The following is a 25,546-nucleotide window of genomic DNA, read 5'->3' as shown; positions in this document are numbered from 1 at the left end:
AGAACTATGAAGTGTACTTTTGGATATGGGAACTGACACGAATCACATGCGACCTCCCTGTCTGGTGGCAGAGAGTGAACGAACTTGCTCACGGGAGCCGATGGGTGGAGCGCGAACGGCACTCCCTAATCTATATCGGTTTCTAAACCGAACTTTGCACGCCTGTGCCGAACAGCGGTGTTCGGAAAGGGGTTAGCCCCTGTTGAACTAGCTACACCACAGTTAAGGCATCTCTCTGTCCTAGGCGGGGGAACTCACCCGGGGGTCGAGAGGGTGAGCTATGCTGCACGAGACGCGTGTCCCGCTCCGAGCGGGAATTCGACTGCGTGACGTTCGGTGTGTTGCGGGCAAACCGGTGTGTGCACGCCACTCACGCGAGCAGAGTTGCGGTATGGTGCGGTGCGCGAACGAACGGTCGGCTGGCTGGCGAAAAGTCGGCGAGGAGAGCTCTAGGCGGCAACGCACGTGGAGCGTGCGTCTGCTTCGAGCGATCGGAGCCGAGTGTTATCCCAACACAACAAGTAAATATGTATATGTATATATATATATATATATATATATATATATATATATATATATATATAAATAAATTGACTACAGCCCTATAGCCATATATAAGATATTGCGTGAGAATTACTGGATTCCTGGTTGAGAATCGCTGGACGTGATTTATACTAGAAAATGCACACCTATCTCATTACTTAGTCGTAACGAGCTAAGGATGAGTTTACATGTATCTGTGTTCCGCACGGTTTTTTTGGCACTTTTCAACCGCTTACACTTGCTCTGAGTTTGTTTGATTGTTTATCTTACGAACTGGCTAATTTTTGGATTGTTTGGTGAGTTATTCGGACTACGACGGCGAGTACATTTGATCTGCAACAAAGAGAGAGGGATGATTTTTTTGTAAAAAGACAAGATGATAAAAAACGAAACATATTCTATATTAATTTATTTTACATTTGTTGACATAACAATAATTACTCAGTTTTTATTAACTCTGTTTGATTAATAAAGTTTAGTGTGATTTACGAGCGCAGGTGTAAAAGAAGACTTTGTTATACAAATTATGTAACATAACGTACTCGTAGCTCGTCATCTAGTAGTATTAAAAGAATCTCAGAAACATTGAATAGAAGACAAAGAATAATATTATAAGCTTCACGATATTTAAGGCTGCTTGGCTTTTCTGGCTTTTTGAGGCCTTAGAATCGAACTCGTTGTCCGGTGATCCGAAATCATCGCACTAAAATGAAATAGCTTTGTGTGCGCTACAATTTACAATGGCTTTAGATTTGGCCACGTTAAATTGGATTGTCAGTGAAGCTGGTAGTGATATTATTACAGGGTCTAAATATATTTGTAACATTTTAAATATTATTTATTTTTAGAGACTGCTACACCAAAATAATTCACGTATTGTGTAGTATACTTAGTAAAATCACTTCAGAGCACATCGCTCGTGTAATCGATGTTCATTTGGCCGAAACGTTCTTGAGTGGCGACCACGAGCCGGCAGACACGGCGTGGGTAGACCCTCCATTAGGTGGACCAACGACAAGGATAAGGCCTTAAAGGTTGTTGGGTGCGGTAACTTTGGAGGAGGCTTATACCTTGCAGTGGCGTCTATCGGCTGAAAAGAGGAAGTAGAAGTTAAATAATAAACTTAAATAATAAGTAGAAAGTAAAATTCGTATTAATGATTAATTTTATTTAATTCATAAAATTTATTTAAAAACTGTTGTACATATGTTATATGAAAATCTGTAATATGAAAATCACATATGATACACACACAAAAATAAATAAAATAAAGTTACAATATTATAATATATCCCTGTACAATTTCAAGTTCAAGTTAACTTCTATAAAGAATTATTTGTAGAATATGTAAATACGCTTATATAGCCATAGTATGTATGATCTGTAGAAAGGTTCATACAAAATAACCTAACGTTGTTAAAAGAACTAGTAATGATTACATTTACGAATGCGTACCTAAACGATTGACCAAAAAGGATAAATACCAAAGAAACGTCGCAATAAAAGTCATGGATAAAATACTAGGGTTGTATATTGCGGATCAAAAGGGTTGCAAGGACAATAGGCATTCTCGTAAGATTTAGAATAAGAACGTGCGACCTTTATAGGACTCGGCTATTATGTTCTGAAGGGCCGAAATACTTCATTTTATATGCGAATGGAATTTTATTACACAAATATTAACTATTTTTAGTATTTTAATGTCATATAAATATTTCTATTATTTTTTGCAAATTTTTTTTGAAAAATCTGTGTCCATTTACTACAAATGTATTAGAGATTTTTTCCAGTCAGTTTTTAACGGTGCCTTGTAAATGTTACACTATGTAAGTCTCGTATTTTTTTCAAGTTTTTTAAGATTAATGTAAACGTGCAAAAGATTATCATAAATACATTGTAAGGCAACAATAACAATATCGATTGTTTTAAACAGTATTTCTAATTAAATATTGTACATGTCTGTTTTAAACTTAAATAATTTTAGTATTAAAATTTAGGTGCTGAATTTGTTAAATAACCGATTTTATAATGAATTGAAGAAAAAAGTGTTTAAAAAAAAAAACAAAATAAAAATAATCAAGGAAAATGTTTTTCACGAAAAAGAGTAAATTTCCATTTGCTCAGAATTTTTTTAGTTGGGGATCGATTCGGTCTCAAAGAGGGAAAACTGTTACTTAAACAATCGAAAACACATTACGTTTTCGAACTAGAAATTTACGATGCTCTTAATTTATTAGTCAAAAAAGAAACTTAACTGTTTTCGTTCCTACATAAATAACGTTGTTTTTCTTTGCGGATAATCTTTTACATTTTTTCAGCACACAGTAATGTGCTACAATTTTTTGTTTAACAATAAAAATACTATTATCAGTTACATGTGCTTATCTTAATATGTTTCGTCATTTACGTAGCAATAAAGTTTATAAGAGATTAATTAAATTTTTATTATGATCACGTATTCCAAATATTCACAATTAAGAAGAAAATAAACGTCAACGATAGGCAGTCACATATTACTAGTTACCTATCTACAGATTATCCATTCTATTCATCTTTATTTGGGCACTAATTTACTACCCGCATCATAATTTATTTTTATTTAATGTGTTGTTAACCACTAAAAATGTCTAAGTTTATTTTAATTTAAAATATCTTATGAATAGTGATTTTATCACCAACTCACATTAAAAACAGATGTTTAAATTTTACTGATATGAATAAATAAAATACATACATTAAATAAACATGTAAGCGTAAAATTTTACGATTATCACTGAGGCAGCAAGGGCATTATGGAATCTATAAATCTTCCGAATGTTCTCATATAGACCAGAAGTATTCGTATTCCAAATTACAACGTTCCCATGTGTGTTGACTTTAATCTTGCGAGGCCCTTTATGAGAATATGTGGAATGATTACTTACAAATTCCGGTACATATTACTTGTGAAATACATACATATTTGGAACTAGAGGTAAATAATAATGTGTTCTTCTATCTAATACATATGTTTATTAATAAACAAGTGAAAAATTCTTTTGTAACAAAAATGCTTGTGACGAGTTGTCGTAACAGTACCAAAAACTAAACCTGTAGTATATTAGATTGGGCCATATAAAAATGAATTCTCAGTATAGCCGTTTCGTTTCGTGCACCGGTTTCCCTAGGTTAGTTTAAATAGGGCTTAATTCTACAAAGCCGATTACTGGGCTAACGATATGTTATGTCTCACAACTGCAACGCAGACAGTGTTATGGAAATGCTTTTTTTTGTATTATAAAATAACTTACAGTACTTCTCTAATTTTAAGTATACTTCGCCTATAATGAAAACTTGTGCAAAATAATATATTCATTCTTGACTTGACTTACTCTTTGGAGGAAACGGAATTTTAAAAGATAAAAAATAACGTGGTATGAATTTTTTATCACACGATACCATGTCATTCTTAAATAAGTAGTAATTCATAACATAGTTAACTTGTCGAAGTAGATTTGGAGAAATTCGTCACATACTCGTATATTTTATCGTCAATATTTGCCAAATAAATCTTGTTTAATGCCTGAAATAACTCTTTTTTTTCACTGAACAGATAACACGTTATACAACATATTTTAATAAAAAGGGGAGAAAAATATGTTCTTGTTTCAGAGGCTTTTTAAATTGTTTTTATCTTGAATATCCTGTTGTTTGCTTAGTCAAATTCGTCTGTAAAGCTTCGAAGTGGGAAACTCTCGAGACAGGAGACGCGACTCATTGTGGAAATTAATGTGGCGTGCGCTAAGCCTTGTCACGAACAATACCTAAGCGTAGGCACGGACGTGGATTCCTTTGTCTCACGATCACTTTGCGACGGCTGCGCTTATGTAAATTAATGAACGAGAGATGTGTTTGGTCAATAACAAATTTGATTTTAGAGACAAAGAAATGACCTTGCAGAGTTCTAGAAAAATACTAATAGATAATTTGTTAAACAAGATTGAGAAATGTGCAGTAGTAATAAAAGAAGCAGTTTATATATGTGTGGTAATATATTTGAAGCGAATTAAGTATAGAAATACTCAAATTATTATAAAAACAGTATGTTCTTAATTTTTAAAACTATATTGAATTATTACTTTTGTTAAAAAATGTCTAAGTTTTAATAATGTAAAAGAACCTTTTCCCATTCAGTTCTCGTTCACCGTCATCCGGTCCTTCATTTTACCAGTTCCACCTGTAACATCATCCGCCCATCATCTGGTTGATCTAACCACTCTTTACTTCCTTGTGGCTAATTCTTTCCACACTGTGCTCTCGTCTGAGAGCTCTTCTAACCATAGTCAATTTAAAGTACAACGTGACCAGCTAGCTTCCATTTAATTATGAGTGCCTTAAGCAATGTTATGCAAAGTAAAATAATAATATAAATTATCAAAACAAAACGTTGGAGAGAGTTCATAAACCGTACCCTTGTGATTCGGTTCACTTCTCCTCGTATGTAAATATCAGAAGTTTGCTTGTGTTCAGTTTTCGTTAAAAGTATTTTATAAGACTCAGATTAATGTTATTTACTCCACATCGGAGTATAAATATGATTTACCAACTTCAAAGAGCGATTTCACACAACGCGAAGCGAGTGTGGGGACCCCAACGGAAACACCGCTTTTCCTGTGTTTTCTCTGCCAAGCCGTCACACGCTTCAGTTTTCTTTATAAAAAATCGAAAAAAATGTTAACACTTCTATGAGACTTGCATTTGTTTTATAAAATTAAACATACCTTTCTTTAAAATTAATCGTTCAGTAAAAAGATAAAATAAAAACTTCAAAAATGTATTTAATTTCAAATATAAATAATAATCATTAGTGTGTATTAAAAAAATTATAAGTTTTAAACAATGTCTGATATACTTCACAACTGAAACAAGAGTTAACATAGCGAATACTTGAGTCTTTGTTTAGAAATATGCTTTGTTTTGTTCTGTGTTAAATTTGTAAGATGTTTTTGAAAAGAAACCCCATAAGCGTAAATTGCGATATAAATTTTAGAAGGATCGTACATTATTTGCTCCTAGTTTCATGTCGGCTCTCAACTTTAATCGCTCATGTACTCATGGCGTAATGTACTCGGTATTTTTAGTAACGACGTGTTTTCTTCTATTTATTACTTTTGATTAAACAAGTTTTTTTTCAGACAGTTTTATTTAAGAAATTTGTTTTAACAATCGATAAAAATGTAATAAGATTCCAATGATTTTGAATTATTATTTTGATTCATAAATAATGATATAATAGTTATTTGTAATGTAACTCAATATAAACAGTCATTTGGCTTCACTAGTTCAGTTATTAGACAACAATCTGAAAACTAATTATAACGTACAGACGTACAAGTGTCTTGCAGCACCCCTAACTACGGGTAAGACTGAGGCGTTAGATATCCATGTCATATATATTTCGAGGATCGCATAGGTTTGGTAGACCTCAAGATACTTTGAGCTCTTTATGTGTTATTTGGACTAGGTAATTAATAAATTTAATAGTACCGCAATGTAATCCGTTAAAACACCTCTCCAGCACTGACAGGGAAATATTTATATTTTCGTTCTACCGAAATCGCTTTACAGCGCTATATGATAGCGACCTAGGGTAAAAGACCAAGAACGTTTCCGTGTGCGTAGACAATATTCTGCCCAGTCATGCCGCATGCGTGTTTACGGTGTGGTACAACGGTTTCGGTTGCAATTTACCTATATTATTATTTAAAAGTATAAAATTACACATAAGTCTTTTATGTGTAATTGTGCCAGTAGCGCCTAAAATAATAATGCGCCATTTTAAAATAGAAGGCGCCTATTTTTGTTAAGTAGAAGTAGACATCAGAAATCGTCTAAACAAAAGAGGTATTTTGTAAAAATTAAATTGAAAAAAAAAACATATATTCATTATATTTCTACCATCAGTGAAGGCATGCGTAGGTTGCGTTTTATGATTATGACCTTACTTAGCAACTAACATAGTAACGAGGCAAAAGGGATAACTTTGAAAGGATTAACTGTTAAAGCTAAACCACATACACCTATTGTACGACCGTAAACTTTACCGTTCGAAAATTGCTCTCACAGTTCGACAATTATAGGTTATGGACTGTTCCCGCTTTGTTTTAAGAACTTTAAATTTGCCTTAAATTTTAACGTGGATATTTCATATAACTGGATTAAATTAAGTATTGTAGTTGGTTTAGTAGCAGCGGTCGTTGTAAATCATATTTCGTTCAAACTAATGTTTTAAATTAAGTAAGTACTTTTTCATCCAATTTACCACATCAAGACTCTTAGTAGTTGTAAATTATAATCGTAAATTTAAAAGGTAAAACAATAAAAAGCAAATGTCATCGCCTTCCTTTGCCATTTGCTTTTTGTCATATAATTTCTTGCTCTAGTAAACTGCTAAATATTCGATTTACTATGTCAAGTGCACGCACAAACGCTGCGATCGGAAAAATATTTGATCGAAAATAAAGAATATGTTTACAAATAATAAGAAATTTGCTGTCTTAAATTTGTTGCGAATATGTAAATAAGTGGTATTTTCATTTTATTTACAAAATTAACAGTAATTATTAAATAGTATGTCGTTAAAAGGACTTCTATTGAAGCAATGCCATTATAAATTGCGATTTCAAAATGCCAGCTTGGAAATCGCAATACAAGGCGAGATTTAGAGATACATACGTTTAAATAAAATAAATGAGTTAATAAATGAAAATATCAATGCATGAACAAAATTTTTGCCAATTCGTAAAAGTCGAACAATTATGTTATAACTGCTTAGAATCTTCTTTTATTTATACTTGTATATTTTAACTTATATACTTTTACATATATTCTCTACAATAAGTAGGTGAATTAGAATTTGTAATTCTTTATATGGCGTAATTGTAATAATTTTAATGTGCTTAAGGTGTTCTTTTTGAGAAGTAGTAGTACATAAAACATTTTTCGACTTAGGTAACTGTACTATGATGGTGTCATGAAGAAACTTCATATTTTGAATGCGATTGTTTCGATGTGTTTTGTTTGATTTATCAAATCATCATATACACACACGTATAAAAATGTATCGTTTAGATCTGATTTAACAAATTATTAATTCTTCTTAAGTTTTAAAATGTTTACTTGTTGATTATTATAATAAAAATATAATTTTAACCTCTGTCTTAAGGTCGCCCAGAGGGCAATGCTTGGAGTTGCGCTGCGTGATCAAATCAAAAATGAGGAGAACAGCAGAAGTACCGACGTAGTTCGAAGAATTGCTCGTTTGAAATGAGCGGAGCACATCGCTCGTGCAGCCGATTGTTGTTAGGGTTTATGGGTTCACGAATGGAGATCACATGACATCATGGGTGTCTTTGACGAGGGCCTAAGCATTGCAGACGGCGTCTATCGGTTGAAGAGAAGAAGAATGAAAAGATTTTGTAACAAAGTTTAAATTAAATTATGACTGGGTGTAAAAAAGATCACGAATTTCAAAATGACAATTTGCTAATACTTTTTCCTAAATTATTGATTTCTTTGCTTTAAATGAAAGGTTTTTTGATAATTACCTATTAAATTTATATAACGAAGATGCTCCAGAAAAACAATTATAATGATGCAAGCGCGAAAAGAGAGCAGCACAAGAAACTACGGCGCAGTGTAATAAGCGCGACTACAATTAGTGCACCTTCCATTAATAATTTTTCTTCGTTTAAACAACTTTATTCCTAAGCTACTGTAGAGTTTGCAGCAAATATATCTTTCTTTTTGCTTACAAAGTGAGTGGACGTTATTATAAAGTTTTCAGTTAAGAAATATTATTTAGATTTTTATGTATAGTACATATGTTTTTGTAAGATGCAGACAGCGTAAGATCGGTCACAGTGACGATCTTAAGAGGATGCAATTGTCTTGCAGCGATGATAATATTTCTGTTGTATTATATTAGTATTCAATTATTGTTAGTATTATTATTACTGTACAGAAGTTTTTGTATTTAAAATTCTGGTTTGCTGTTATAAATGAAATCTATCGCCTAACATGTTGTGAATGGCCAACTCGTTTCATTACATCAAGTAAATATATGTTACTAGCAGTAATATATTACAAAAAATTTGAAAAAAAAACATTTTACTTTATCATTCTTGCAACCAAAGAGATTAAAGTACAGCCAGAACTGCTTTTAAAGCATTAATATCCGCTGGAAAAGCCGAATTCATTTTAATCATTCCCCGTTTTATTATTTCAGAGTTTAATAAATTATCCGCTACATCATTCGAATTTTTCACATGAACGGATTCATTATTTTAATTAAAGTCCGTAAGTATAATTATCCCTTTTACTTTTTTAGTTAAACCATTCAACCTTTTTGGAGAATAAAATCATGTTATTTCTTCTGTAACCTTTTTTATTGGCTTTATTTATCTTTAGTCGTAGTGATAAAAATGACTTGATAAAAATTTTATGAATATTTTTAACAAGTCATTCTACAAAAGATTGTAATATAACGTAAATATTTTTTTTTAATATCTACATATTGATTGGATGTAGTTGTAAATGATTTGGAGGGGTAAATTTATAGCTCATAGTATGCTCTTTGGCTGTTTTGGAAATACATAATTAACGTTTTGGTAATAAAGAAAGAAAACACCTTTTTCAAATTCGGTTTACTACATATTAAAATTAATTAATGCTTACACTCTGTCTTTACAGACTTTGTACTGCCAGAAGCTATTAGCCTGCCGCATTCCAATACCAAAACATAGTAACGTAACGTATTTCAGATTGATATATTCATACAAGATGACTGGAAATAGGTGGAAAAGCTTTAAACTTTTTTTAGTGACAAATAAGCCGCATATTTAAATTTATTTAAAGTTTTTACTGCTGTAACCAAGCATCCTATGTAAAATATACAGAAAGTTATCACTAAAGAAAATGGAGACGCAGATCTGACATGATTACTTGGGGCCGTACATAGTGTGGTGGATAGAACTTCTACAAAATCTTGCAAAAAACTTTAGGTGTTTGGCACAATCATCCTGATACTTCATATATGTCAACTTTTAATAAGAACACTATTTATACTCGTACAAGCAACTGTTTTCCGGCGGTAAACATTCCCTGTTGTTTTAAATAAACGTGTGAGGACTACATAGAAGCTTTGATTTTTTACTGTAACCAGCTTTTTTCACTTAGCATACGTAATATAAAAGTATTTATATTACTTGATGGTTATTTGTGATGGCGGAACGTTGTTTACAACAATTAATTTTATATGTAGAATAAATCTTCTAGATTAGCCAGTTTAGAGTATAAAATTATTTACCTCTTTACGATTGGTCCGAAAGTTAATATCCCCGAAGTCGTTCTCGGTTGCTCGTAACGATTGGACCACTTTATGTCCACTATAACGTACAAAATTAGTTTGGTCCTGATCAACTCGCGTTGTCCTAAATTTCTATATCAATTAACTTTAATTACCTAATTTTAGTATACACGATGTCACATTTTATTGTATTATTCTAAAAAGAATTAGAAAAATCAGTATTTTGATTTTTCTATGTTGTATTCATCATTATTTCAGCCATAGAAGTGGCTGCCTTTGTCCACTACAGGACATAGATTTCCATCATTTCGATCGATGATCTCTTAAATATATGATAAAGTAATTATAGTATTAAACAATGTTGTCTTAGAACACTAATGTAAAGTTTTAAAATTTCTTATAATTAATTACACTAAAGTGCCTGTTCGAGATGTAGGTTAAAACCCACATTAATAACTTTTAAAATAATTGTTTATAATAGTCGATCACAGGAAAGTTATATATAGCAGCTTAAATTGAGAAATAAAATTAATGGTAGATAAATAACAAGAAAAAATATGGCGTTCCGTTAATATTCGTTGTAATAGCTACTATTTATAGCCGCTTATCAAAAGATTATAATGTTTGTTCGTAAAAATTAATACCGCTAAAATAATAAATAATTATTTTTAATCCATTTAATGAGCGAAAAATAGTCATAATGTTTATTACTTAAAATACCATAACGAATAATAAATGTAATGAATCAGCACAAACAGTGCGGCTGTGTCATTCTTTTAATTTGTACTTTAACAGGAAATTTATTAAAAAATTTGAGCTTCTGAATTTCGAGTGCTATTTTCCTTACATCTTGACAACACAACACACATAACAATTTGAGCTTCTGAACCTTTGAGATTAATTTATATATTTTTGGACATCAGAAATATTTTAACAACTATATATGGTAATCACTTACGAAAATACAAAATTTTATTCGTATGCCTAAGAAGGTTCAACAAAATAACAAGGAAAAAGCTTAAAACTACGATGTCGGAAGGATTATGTAAATTACAGTTGACTAAGCGAGTTCTTCAAAGAACCAGAGGACTACACTAACTAAAGTTTATTTTTAAAATTTATATTCCTTTTTGAATTTCCTTTTATCACGCCTTAAAATCTGTCTCTTTAGACGTTAATTATTCTTATACTTTTTTGAAATCATTACAACGAATAATACGATTTTAATTTAACGTTCCTTTATAAAACGTAAGTTTTTGATAGAACGTTTCCAAAAATTTTTTTCTTGTCTTCATTGTGAAAGACGACAATCGTAAAACGAATTCACTATGTACATTAAATAATCAAATCAGTTAATTGTGATTATGGTTGACTATAATAACTGAATTAATACAGTGAACGCGACGATAGTGGCATCTGAATTTCATTGCCAAAATGTGCGATGTAATAGTGTAATTGATATATTATTAACTGCTGAAATACTAAAACCAGATCTTCGATTAAAGAATGTTAGCTGCCTAATTATTGTTAAATACGTTTAAGTTTTATATTTAATACATTCTAAAATTAATTTTCGCTTTAAAAGCATTGGTTACGTTTTGGTTAAGGACTGCGGCTTTAGACTGTAATTCGCAGGTTCATTTCCAACTGTCGCACAAGTAGTATGATAACATAACCACTACTTATGAATAATAAAGGTAAACAGCTTATATAATGAAAAATACGTAAAATATCTGATGGCCTACTCTATGAATAAGGTTATAATTTATGTATGTTGAGTTTTAACTATTGGTAACAGGTGTAAAAGCTTAAAAGGGTTAAGTGTAAAATTCATTTGCTGTTAATTGACGGCATTAATCTTTAATCAATGCATCGAAAAATTCTATCCGAAAATCGTCAGTTTCAGAAATAATAAACAGCACAATGACAAAGTAGTGAGAAAAAGCATTTCCAAATTAAGAATACTACATAATAAACCATATTACTGTTTAATATCTGTGACTGCAGACTACGTACTCCCAAAAGTTATACCTGTCGGATTCAAGTAGAAAAATAAATTAATGTCTCATATTTCACAGTGATCAATTTATACAGGTTGATTGGAAATAGGTGTAAAACTTTCAAAGCTTTTTGCTAATAAATCAGCCTTACATTCACCTCTAAATTTTTACACCTAAAACAAATTATTTACTAATGATTTACCAATTGAGCTAGTGTTAGCCGATGGTAAAGAACTGAGCCTTGCGATCGTAGGTCGCCTGTATAATTCCCATGATGTAATCTCATATAATTTACAATGTGTGCATTAATTATATAGGATTGCCACTGTTCATAAACAACTTTTGGGATGATGAGCAGCGGCGTCCTCTGTAAAACATAATACTGCAATATCATCGACAACCCGCCTGCCAAGCGTAGTGATTATGGTGTATCCCAATAAAGATATTTTTTGGGGAGACATGCCTTGCAGTCGGCGTCTATCGAATGAAACGATGACGTTAAAAACCATCGTTGTTTTAAGGTTAAATTATCATTTATCTATACAAGAATATGTCATTCAAATTTAGTCGTAGCGAAGTTTTGAAACAACCGGATGCGATTTAAGACTCAGTTTCCAAAGTTATTAGAGCAGCAACAGAAAGAAGAAGCAAGAGAAAGCAACCTATTTATTCTCCGGTCACAAATATTCATTTGGTAGATCGTGTCAATACTAATAATAAATCGTTTCATTTATGTTTATTATATATTATTATAATTAACCAGAAAATCTATAAAGAATTACATTTATTGTGCATTTAAGGTTACAAAAAATCTGTAAAAGACTTCTTGTAACAACCATAGCAGTAAAACGTAATACAACAAAAACTCTATTATCTATATATAACAGAATTTTATTTTATTTTAAATCTCTCCGAAAAAGATTTCACAAAAAAAAAACAATTAATAGTTAACATTAACAGAACAATATAAGAAATGTGTACGTTAAATGCAGCGAGAGAGTATGCATCATCTTATTTTCAGCCGATAGACGCCCACTGCAAGGCCTCATCTTGCGCAACCTAGTGAGCCACGCCGCTATTACCTGCTCGTGGTCGCCACTTGATAACCTTTCGGCCCCAACGGTCGACTGCACGAACGGCAGCCGATTATTTAAGCCAATACATTATCTTTACGTATTAGTAACTGTTAAAATATAAAATTATTAAAAATAAAAACGATCTATTTGTAGAGAAATTAAAAAAAAGGATTTGAAGAAAATTTTATCGAAACTTATAGTTCGAATATAATTTGAAGTCTTCTCTCGAGTCTGGGGCCAAAAGATTCAATTAAGTTAAAAAGGCCCTAAAAACTAGTTGTAATAGTTGTGGCACAAATTTAAATTATATTTAAAGTAAAATAATTTTTTTCCTAATACATATTGTACTTTTTAAAGTTTAAAACAAGAGATATAATAATTTTAAAAGTCTGGTGATAAGTTCATGGGGCCAGTGTAGTTAAAAGAGACAATAAATGTTTATGTATAATATGAATCTATTACAAATAGGTTATATTAAATCATACAAGAACCAAAAAAAAATTTTAACTAGAATTTCTGATAGTTCTAAAACCATTGGCAACTCCGGAGGACATTAAATAATAATTTATATTTTGTTTGAATAAATAATTCATATACTAAAGAAATTAAAGGTTTATCGATGGCGGAAATAAGAAGCAAGCAGTAAATAAAAAGAAAAGAAATTTGTTAATTTACTGTACACGTATATTATATACGTCGACTGTATTTTTGTACACGAATATTAACACTTTTGCGTGTATAATTTATAGGGAAATTACGAACCTTACTTTGAACTGTTAGTTGTTTTTATGTCTTAAGTGCTAGCGGTAAACCTTCACTGTAAACAGAAGAAAGATGAAAATAATATATATACACAGAAAATTACGAGCAATATTGTGTTCGATGTTGCATTTTTAAAACATTGATAACACTGCCACGGAATATCATTCGTAATAAAGTCATTTTATGCGGTTATCGGTTGGTTATCTTGATACTCAAAGGCACCCCGGCACTTAAAAATGTTTACGCAGATAACTTACTCCAAATATAACATTTTCGGAATTTTCCAGCGTAATTTTAAAAACTGCGTACTTAATCTTCCACAACGTCGCTAAAAACGGACAAGCCAAATCGTTATGACAACAGATAATAATAGGGATAGGATTAATATCTGCTCCATGATTTGAATTTCAAGCGCTGAGCAAAGTTGAATCGATCCAAGACCTATCGAGATCGGTTTGATCTTGCGAAACGATTAGAATTTGTCCTGGAATGGTAAAGAAAGGATATAGAAATAATGTTATTATGAACTTTCGTTAGATAAATTTTAGATTTTATTAGCAAAATATCGGAGAATTTTCAGAAAGTACTGTGTTTTGATTTAGAAGTTATACTATTATGGAATTTATCTTCTAACTTTTTTTACGTGGACATAAAATTGTGTTTCCAAAAAAAGTTGAATGTGTTAACAATTAAACCAAAACTATAAAATGCAATATTACTTAGTTAAGTATTGTAGCCTAAATATTACAATAAACATTTAAAGTAATTTAATTGAAGCATTGCTGCATATTCAAAACTACAAAATCCAATTGCGGATATTTCGAGTAGGTTCCAATTTGGTACTAACTTTTTGAAAGCAAATGTTTATTTCGCAAATAGCACTTATTTTGGTCCACTTTATAGAAAGGAGAGTCCACTTTTTAGTAAAACTATTTTTATTTGGAAGAATTGTAATAGACAATTTCTTTATTCTACAAAAGTTGCATATATCTTCATTTTGACCTCAATTTTAACACAGTACTCTTTCAAGATAAGATGAAAATGCCTTACCCTTATATATGTAATTCATCATTACCATTTCAGCGGTTGGACGTCCACAGCTGGACACATGCCTCCCCCATAAACTTACAACGGGACTGGCAGAGAGCGAAAATAAATGCAGATATCAAAAAAGGATATTTTGAATGAAATATTTATAATAAAAATACTTACTCCATATTCTTTTAAATTTAAGTATTCACCTTCGTCATTTTACTTTTTGCTGATGCATGTCATTAAAATAAATAACATACCCGAAGAAGTAAATCAATAACCGTCTTTGTTTAAATCATTACATCTTATTAAACTCTTGAATATTCATCATCGTTTCAACACATTGACGGCCACTCCTATGCATAAGCCTCCACCAAAGATGTCTGGGGGGGGGGGGGTTATATATAACAATCGTCACGCTTGGCAAGTAGGTTTATTAGAGTATTATGGTACGCTGCAGCCCGTCCACTAAAAACTTTTTTGGACACATTGTTAAGCATCAGTAACAATATTTTCGAATAGTCAAATTGTCAGTGAAATTACAATTTTACCTAATTAGTTTAAAGTTAAATTTAAGACATTAAATACTAAAATTAAATGATGGTTTGAAAGACTCAGACATTTGATAACGGGCTATTAATAATTAAAAGTAACGATAAATTAGGTACATTTTGTGGTTTAAGACAGACGCGTATGTGTTTCAGGACAATTAATTTTATTTATTTTTAGTTCAGACGGTTGCGTGTACTATGGAGGAACTGACATTTAAACCTGGTAAGATTTGAACTAAATTATAATTATTTGAGAGTGGATAATAATATATATTTAAAGCAAATAAAGCAATACAGCTTTAGTTAACTTAACTTAAAAAAAAACATGCCAGTTATATTAAATCTCAAATTTTATCCAAAAAACGGTCGACGTCGACGTTATCTTCGTTACGAGAAACTTAATCAATGATCCAAATCTATATAAGTAAATAATTATTAGTTATATTTGTCGTACAAGTACTCCATCTTTTCAACTTAGCAATATTGTAATGTTATTAACAATTTTTTATCACCTTTAACGATTAATATTTAATAATTGAAATGATTATCGATATCTATTTTTAGTCGTTAGTGCTAAACTTTCTTAAACAATCAATATGTTGTCCAGATTGTCTAGTTTGAAATTTTATCTTAATTAAGCTGCTGTTTGGTTACAGTAATAGCTTCGGACAAGTACCGTATAGAATGTCTCTCTCCAGTAACGTTCCCGGGTGCACTAATACGTAATACAAAAAATAAATGTATGAGTGTCACTCCACGTTCGTGTACTAGTTGAAGGTATATATACATAAATATATGTATATATATACATACACACACACACACACACATATATATATATATATATATATATATATATATATATATATATATATATACATGTACATCTATGTCTACGAGGAAGTTTGAATCGCGTGGAGGTTTAAAAGCATTCGCGAAGCGGGCAGAGGAAGATATATCTAAAACAGTTTTTGTATAGTGGTTGGGAAAAAGTACTTATTAAATATGGGCTAGTAACATTAGTGCTTTAAATAAATTAAAGTTGCACGTCGTCGTCTCGTTGTTTTAGCCCATAGGTCACTGCAAGGCATTATCTTCGGTCTTTATTAGTATTCAATGATATATTTATGTATCCCCGTAGCCACTTAACTATGGGGGATATATCACAATCGCCACGCTTGGCAGATAATTAGCCCATATCAGTGTGATATTAGGGTACGCAGAGGACGCTACTGCCCATCTTTTGGAAACTTGTTCTGTAACTAATTTAAAAAGTGAGAATTATGGAGAAGACTATATGTCGGGAATCAGATCCGTGACCAACGATCCTTAGTAAGTCTCTGTCCTCCACCGCTGTGCTATCACTGCTCAAATGCGCAATTTAATTCATTACATATACCCTTTAATTTTAAGGTTATGTATACTTCTATAAAACATACAAATCATGCTATTTAATGTAACGTGTTAGGATATAGAAATATTTTTTTGTAAATTTAGGTTATAAAGGAAGCCTTTAGTCGAGATGAAAACGTCTGCAAAGCATGTGAGATAAACAAAAATCCAATGGCAGCCGAGGAGTTGATGGAACTATGCGCAGATGTAGCACTGGATGGAGTTTCTTTAGTTGCAGTGGCATTGGCTACAGAGGAAGTTGTTGCTGTTGCATTTAACAAAATTCAGGTTTGTTTGATGTTATAATATTCTTTATTACATTTCGAACTACAACTTAGGTTGTAATAAGTTTTACGGTAACATCTCTATACTTACAACAAAAGTGTCTAAAAAATTTTTTTATTAAATAATTAAAAATGAGATTTAAACATACTCTATTACCGTCAAATACTTATTGTTCCTTATTAATTATTAAATAACTTCATCATCCTTTCGGCTGTAGGACGATAATTGCTAGATATAGGCATTCCCCAAAAGGTAGCTGTCTAGTCTAATAGGACCGGTTGAATTCCACCCGCGTCCTGTGTTTTCCAACGAACTTTATATGGTCATTTTCACCTTTTGAATATTCTGTGCTGCAGTTGCCGGTCAATGGTATCGAAGAAGTAGCTTAATCGATCTATTCTGCGTGCCATGAGGTTAATCTGCTGAGCAATTTCGTTTATATTCCATTCGTTTACTTTGAATCTTCTAACTCCTGTAGCACATAGTAGAGAAATTTCTATCATAACCTGCTCCATTGCTCGTTGAGCAACTATGAGCTTGCCAATTATAAATACAAATAATAACAATTATATTTTATTAATTAGCACACTACGTCAGTGAGTAGTCATTATACATTTAACTAAGTTAAATTAAAAATTTATTTTCTTAGCGACTTCAATATTTTTGTGAAAAATTTCGTCTGTCTTTTATCAGGCTATTCATTACTATATTCATATAGACATTTAAAAATCGTAACGCTTATCTGTGACAGGTTGATACGTCTAGTCTCTCGGAGAAACCATTCTTTGAAATATTCGCCGAAGAACGTTGCACTCAAGAATCCTCAAAGAATTTAGTTCATTGTATGGCAAATATAGATGGAAGATGTAATTTATTTAAAAAGTAAGTAACACTTAGTTCGGCAACTTCAAAGATTTAATAATCATAAGTAAATAAAAATGTTTATTTTAAGATATGGTGTGAATTGCAGTCTTGAAATAATGTTCTTGGCAACAATGCGTGAGCACAGAAATCAAAAACTAGGGAGGGTAAATACTCAATGGAACTCGCCAAATTGCTTAAAAACGGTTCAGACACTAAAATAACCGTGAAAGACCTCGGCCCCAAATATTCAATGCTGAAAGCAAGGGAACCTTTTATTACTAACCCGAAAATTTGTCAACTTATTTGGACATCGGAAATTTCGCGAAAAATTGTTAAAAGACTTAATTTTAGGGTCGATTTAAGAGTACCGTTTACAGAATACACATTCAAAGGCAAACGGTACAACGAACGATTAGGAGTCGAGGGCTTTTTTTCATTTGAATCTAAAGAACTTTATTAAGCGGATTTATCAGATTTAATTCCCCATTGCAAGTAAGAAGAGTTTAGCATTGAAACAGCTAACGAAATAATATTTATATTTACAATTAACAATTGCGAATATGTTATAAAAGTTTTGTTAACTTATCATTAATAACCAAAATATAATTAAAAAGCGATGTTTCATTAATTTATTATTCAACTGATTTTATATAGCCATGTCTTTCGCTGGTACGCAAGCTCTCGCTCATTGAAAGTACGACGGGGCCATAAAATGTAATATTTCCGAATGTCAGACATCTTTTTAATTTTGGTTATAGAATATACCGTTTTCTTCGCGTTGTTTTGTCACGCGATTTATATGATCTACGTATATATCATAAATCTCAGTAATAAACTGTTTATTTATTTATTTTGTAGAATTTCCAAAGCAATAATGGTTTGCGAATCGTAATATAGACTAACTTAATTTATAAGTAAAAAGTAAATAATAAAGTATTTTGTTCGGAACTTGCGTTAATTAATCACTTTTAATTGTCGGTAACACGTCTAAAACATATATATATATATATATATATATATATATATATATATATATATATATATATATATATATATAAGATGAAATGTTTATATTTACCCTCTTAAATATTGAAATCATTAAAATTTTCGGCGAGTTTGAATCAGAAATGGGTAGAACTGCTAAAGAACTATGGTTTCCGACGTAGCTCGAAAAATTGCTCATCTGAAATCACAGACTACGAACCAAAAACCGAACGTGACGTCACGATATTGTCAAGGTCGTGGGAATTATCTAGATGCTGGCAGTGCAAGCTATCATCGTGGTGATTTAGGGAGATACCTATTACCTTGCAGTAGGGGTTTATTGGTTGACAATGATGATTAAGCAAGCAAGCTTACACTGTTGGTAACGGTCAAACCATGCCAGCAGAAATATGTTACACTCAGGTGAGTTAAAAGGTTTTAATGAGAAATACTTTCAATATATTTAATTTTAAATGAGAAATGGTTAATTCAACAACGACTATATTATAATAAATCCTAACATGCCATCAAATATGCTATTATTTCCAGTACCATTTAGATTAATAATTGAACATTTTTAATAAAACTATATGTAAGTATATTATAGTTTGCCTAGCAGCCCTTGCACTATTCCCTAATAGGAAATGTAGCAAATGGATGCTGTGTAGACGCATAAATCCTGCTAAAGTACCGTGAACTTAATAGCGGCTTCGCTTTACTGTTTCACCTCTATTAGAGCAGAGAGTATATGCTAAAGTAATAAATTTTCCAAATGCTGTAACTTTATATCTAGAATGGGATAAGTAGAACTATAATTTGAGACCTTGATATATTTGCCACAATCAATCAATCTCAGGGAATCTAAAAGTGCAGCAATTAAGAACGTGACCCAACGAAAGTGTAAGCATATGTATACAGTCTAAAGATATTATTAAAAAAACACGTTGCCTATTAATTAACAAAAATAATAAAAAAGTTCAACTACCCGAACATTGACATATAACACTATCTATGGCAATCGTTATGACCTATATATTCGTAGCACGTATAATGACTTATCTCAAATAAGTATGTCAGAGACTCCAAAACTTATAGTCATCGACAACTTTGGTGTGCTACAATGTATGTATGCTATAATGATTAAAATGTTGACTTATTAAATATACCCGAGCATTCTTGCATTAGAGCATGAAGAGAATCAATTTATTTGTATATAGAAACTTATTATTTAACAGTTTTAATTGAATATTTGGAAAGTACTTGATTTTTTTTTTCTAATGGGGTTTTATTTTTGCTAATCAAAGTATTGTAACTTACGGTAACTATCTTATGAAATGTAATTTTCAAATCTATTTTTATTCGTTGAACTTGAAAACTTTTACTTTAAAATAAAAAAATCCACAAGATTTGTAAATCAATATAAATTGTATATTGCGAAATAAATTCATCGGCCTTCGTGTAAAAAATATGGAATAGTTCAGTGACGTGAGAAAATTTATGACAAGAGACAAATTGTGCAGGAAAAAGATGCGCTGACATGAAATATTTTTTATTGTTAAAGTTGTGAATTTTGTATTAAAAGATTTATTACATGCAGATTCTTGATATTATACTTTTTGGATTAATAGACTCATATTTTAATTTATCAAAAGTAATACTTCTCAGGACTCGAAATTTATTTTATTCGGAAAGTCTTCGAGTTATTTTGTAACGGTGAAAAGCGATCATTCAGTTTTATTATTACGGATATTAATCCAACCTTAATATTTTAATGAAAAGAAAAAATATATTTTCGTCAATATTCTAGTAAAGATAGCAGTGGTTAAGAATTTTTCTGAAAACATAATATAGGAGGTGAAATCTATTTACCCAATTCAATCAAAAAAGAAGGTTAATAAGAAAAAGTTATTCATGGACAAGTTGAGAGAGTTTTTCATATATACGAAAAAGTAAAACTGGAGCTAGGTAGGTAGATGGTACCAAGGTAGCTTTAAAAAGTATTAATTATATATTAACTATGCATGGGGTTTCGCTGTAAGATAGAATCAGAAATGAGATCCACAAAAGGACCAAAACCATCTATGTAGATCGAAGAATTGCTCTTCTGAAGTGGCTGTGGGCGTGGCACATCGCTCGTGCAACCGATGGCCGTTGGTGCCGCAAGGTTTTCCAGTGCGACTAGGTGGACCAGCGACATAGTCAAGGTCGCGGGCGTTACTGGATGCGGGTAGCGCAGGACCGTTCATCGTGGCGATTTTTGGAAGAGGCCTTGCACTGGGTGTCTGTCCAAAGAATAATTATGAATTTAATGAACCTTAAAATAATAGTTTGATCATAATGAGAATAAGATCTTTATCTACTGTTAGGGTGCATGACTTTGTACAATGTGAAAATTATAAAAAAAAAAATTTGAAACTCTTGTGACTTATAAAAATGACAGCTAAAATATCCAATTGGACTAGACGCTACTAAACAGAGCATATATTTTAAGAATAAAAAACTGCAAGGTGATCTCAGATCAGTATTTTGATATACATCGCTCTACAGACAGGTACAGGTGTAGGCTTATGTGATGTCAACGATGTTAAAATGATAACGTTTATGTAATGTGAACGTAACATTTTTGATTATACTTTTTTATTTATTTTTGTCTTTTATGATATTTAATTGTTTCACTTAATTTCATTGTATTATATCTGCACCGCTTAACGGTTAATTGGTTGAGAATGCCTTCGGGATAAAGTTCGCCATTGTATAAATTGAGTATGAAGTGTTTACATTAATAAATAAAAAAATATTGAAAATACGAGAAAATAAACACTGAAGAAAAACGCAGGACGTTTTTTTCTGTTAATGTAAAACATTTAAAAGCATAGCACTAATATTGTGGATAACTGAGAAATACAACAACCAAAGATAAAACAAATAATTGTTATTTTAGGCGTATAGAATAATCAGATTAATTGTTTTACTGAATATACTGAAATGAAAAGCAACTGGACCCGAATTCATTCCAATAGAAGATTGCTTATACGAGAAAGGAATTTTACTTCAAGCTGACCTCTTCTCCAAAGCTTTTGAGTTTGCTAGTATGCCGGACGCTTGGCGACTCAATACAATAGCAACATTGGACAAAGGCAAAGGCAACAGATCTGAATGCAATAGCTATCACAGAATTGATTTAATGAGCCCTATGCTACGAATTCATTCCAAACAAAATTACGTATAATTACGTATAATAAAAATAATATTTGTTAATTATATCACATTTTATAATTTATCCATATTAGATCGACGATGGTAGTCGCTTTGTAAGAAATAGTTTAGGAGTTAAAATTGTTAACAGTTATTTCCCATACTTTTTACTCGTCCTTTTATCTTTGCCTCTGTAATTTCATTATAGCCTATTTTGTTTTTTTTTTTGGTTGGTCATTATTAAGTTCTTCAAAGGTCTTTCTTGTCAATGTTGTCAACAAACGTGTTAATTAACTAATAAAAAAAATAACGAACTTAAATGTTATTGGAATTCTGAATCTATTTAAAAGTTGGCACGCGAGGCTGAAACTGAAAAAAATGATATATTGATTCATTGAAATACATATTATGTAATGTCTTACATTCATTCGAATTATAGAACTACTGATTTATACAACTATCCAAATATCTAAAAATAAACACTGCGACATGCAAACCTGCTAAGTTATTTAATATTGTGCACTCTGTGAAAGAATAGATCATACCAGTTTTCCAAATATTGCAGTGAGATAGGAAGAAATAATTTTGACATTATGTATTTATATTTTTAGACAGTTAAATGAGATAAAAAATGTATGAAGTTTTATAATGCACATCCGATATACTTACGTATGAAGAATAATTAATACAAATAAAAGTAATTATTCAAAAAACAAAAACGAAACAAAGTATATGTCAATTGAAAATAAACTGCATTTTAAATGTTTGTTTATATGATTGCTACTTTAAAAAAAAAACTCGTGACGTCCTAATTTAGAAAAATTTATCTGAAGGGCACGACCTTTGTTTTTAATTATATCAATCAAACAATATTCTTATTTTTTACTCTCAATAAAAGAAAACGTAGTAACAACAATCATTGTGTCGATGTTCGTGTATTCGGTGGGAATGGGAATTTTATTTGTTTGTGCTGCTAATTTGAGTTTGGATCTTTTTATTTAATTGTCTATAGATTTTTAAATAATTTCAATGCAAGATAATTGTAGATAATTTTTGTTTAATTAGGTAATCACAAAAAGACCGTAATTCCGTATTGTGAAAGATCAATAAAAAAAACAATTTTATTAATGAGAGAATTAGCGTAACGCGGCACGTGATTGCAACAATATGTCAAGTACGAAGTTTGTCCATCACTTGCCATATAACAGTTTAACAGCACTGCTATTATCTATATTAACATGCTACTGGCAAGCTATTCTAACGTTATAGTTATACGATTTCATTAGTCTGGTGAGGAAGATCGACTCGTGCGCACGTTTCTCTGAGATTCTTTTTGATACATTTTCTAAAGTTTATAGTGTCCTACAATTGACAATGGAATCACTACCATTTCAGCCAGGTAAGTTCATTAGAAACAAATTTTAATTACCCGAAAACAGAAACTAATATTAAAACATGTTTTGTCATTAGCCATATCATAAATTTTCAAAATAAAAACAATCCCACATTTATACCGAAAGAAAATACAATTAAATAAAAGACAACATTAAAAGTGAGCTTGATAATGGGAAACATTTATAATAATTAAAAAGTGTTACTGATAAGCAATAACTAAGGTCATTAACCCAATAGATATTGAAATTATCCGCAAAGTCGTGTTATAAACAATATTTTTTTGTTTTGCTTATATAGATTGCTTTTGAAATTTATAATGATATTTAAATTTATTAGTTAGTGTTTAATATTCTGAAGCAATCGTATTATTGCAATGTTATTAATTTTTTATTTCAGTGAAATATTTAAAAGCAATTAAGATTTTTGGTTACAGTAATAGTTTCGAACAAGTACCGAATAGAATGCCTCTCTCCATCGACTTTCCCGGGTGCTTTAAAGGTAAGTAATGACTAGTGATTGTTTTTATGTCGATACTAGTAGCTAACTCTCCTTTTTTTCTTATGAGAAATTATCCTATAAATCTCTAAAATTTCAAATCTTGATTGCTTTTATGTAAGAGTTTCTTTTATCCTGAAAAATGTTATAGTTTTTGAGTAATAATACGTGAATTAAAGTACATATATTTAATATAGTAACATTAATTATATTATTCATGGTGAAAAATTCGATTACAATTTTTGTTTATAGAAAATACAGAAATTGCAATTTTTCTGTACAAACGTTTATCTCTTTCTATAGTTTTAAATGAATATTTTATATAAATTCAGACAATTAAAGAAGCTTTTTGCCAAGACGAGTATATCAGCATAGGCTGCGAAATAAACAAAAATCCACTGGCTGCTGAGGAATTGTTGGAGCTATGTGCTGATGCAGCACTGGACGGGGTATCTTTAGTTGCAGTGGAATTGGCCACCGAGGAAGTTGTTTCTGTAGCTTTTAATAAAATACAGGTGCGTATTATGAGGTGACATCCTATACCAAAACATATTTTTACATGCTTAGGAACTACTGCTTTATTTGAAATAAGATCTATGATGATATTTTCTTACTTACTACAATGCCTTAAAAAAGGGACTTGTTACCCGAATAATCTTAAAATTTAATTAAATGGATTATACCTTTTCTTTGAAACGCATGCTTCTATATACTATTATAATATGCAGACAAGTGAATATTGTTATTGTGTATGTAACCAAATTGTATTTTTATCCTTAATGTTTGAAATTTTATGGTAGTGAATTATCCAACTGGACAATACTATATTATGCCATGTTATGTGTCTTGAGTTCTATATTTTTTGTCTTTAGATAAAGTGTGGAGTTTTATATATTTTGCAAGAACTAACTGTTGTAACATGCAACTCAAAAAGCTTCTTCGTAGTTGCCCATTAATTTCAAAACTTCCAGGTAAAAAGTAATAGCAACGTCTTCACTATACGATTAATTATCTCTTATTTGTTAAAGGTTGAATCGACCAGTGCCTCGAATAGACCATTTTTTGAAATATTCGCAGAAGAACGTTGCACTCAAGATGCTTCACGCAGTCTTATTCAATTTATGGCAAATGTAGATGGAAGGTGCAATTTATTTAAAAAGTAAGTGAAGTAACCTTGGGGTACACGACAATTTTTACTATGCACAAAGTCGTGAAGTGATAAAAATGTATAATTTATTTTGTAGGTATGGAGTCGACTGTAGTCTGGAAATCATGTTCTTGGCAACATTGCGAGAGCACAGACTGCAAAAATTGGGGACGCTTCTTTGTCAATACTCCATTAAACTCGCTAGACGACTAAAACATGGACCAGTTACTAAACTGACTGTAAAAGACCTCGGTCCCAAATATTCAATGCTAAAATCAAGAGAGCCCCTCGATACTTATCCTAAAATTTGTCAAGCGATCTGGACATCGAAATTTTCACAAAAAATTGGTAAAAGCCTTGATTTTATAGTTGATCTAAGCGTACCGTTAAAAGAGTTTATATTCAAAGGGAAAAGGTACACGGAACGACTAGGAGATGAGGAAGCTTTTTGTGAATTAGTTTCTAAAGAACTTTACTAG

The 25,546-nt window shown here is 31.2% G+C and overlaps 1 protein-coding gene across 1 annotated transcript; it reads left to right on the top strand.

Moving 5' to 3' along the window:
* Positions 1–280: 280 nt before the first annotated feature.
* LOC137919500 (uncharacterized) lies at positions 281–25,546 on the top strand. Its single transcript, XM_068762594.1, is given in 10 exon segments — positions 281–521; positions 15,967–16,029; positions 16,806–16,990; positions 17,739–17,869; positions 17,940–18,013; positions 18,016–18,276; positions 23,859–23,923; positions 24,253–24,435; positions 24,949–25,079; positions 25,165–25,546. Coding segments are annotated over 10 exon segments (1,716 nt in total).

The sequence above is a fragment of the Battus philenor genome, unplaced genomic scaffold (assembly GCF_028537555.1).
Source record: "Battus philenor isolate CCGP_79_NKW_IND1 unplaced genomic scaffold, ilBatPhil1.0.hap1 SCAF_16, whole genome shotgun sequence".
In the NCBI taxonomy this organism is placed as follows: domain Eukaryota; kingdom Metazoa; phylum Arthropoda; class Insecta; order Lepidoptera; family Papilionidae; genus Battus; species Battus philenor.
This window is presented reverse-complemented; position numbering and strand designations above follow the sequence as displayed.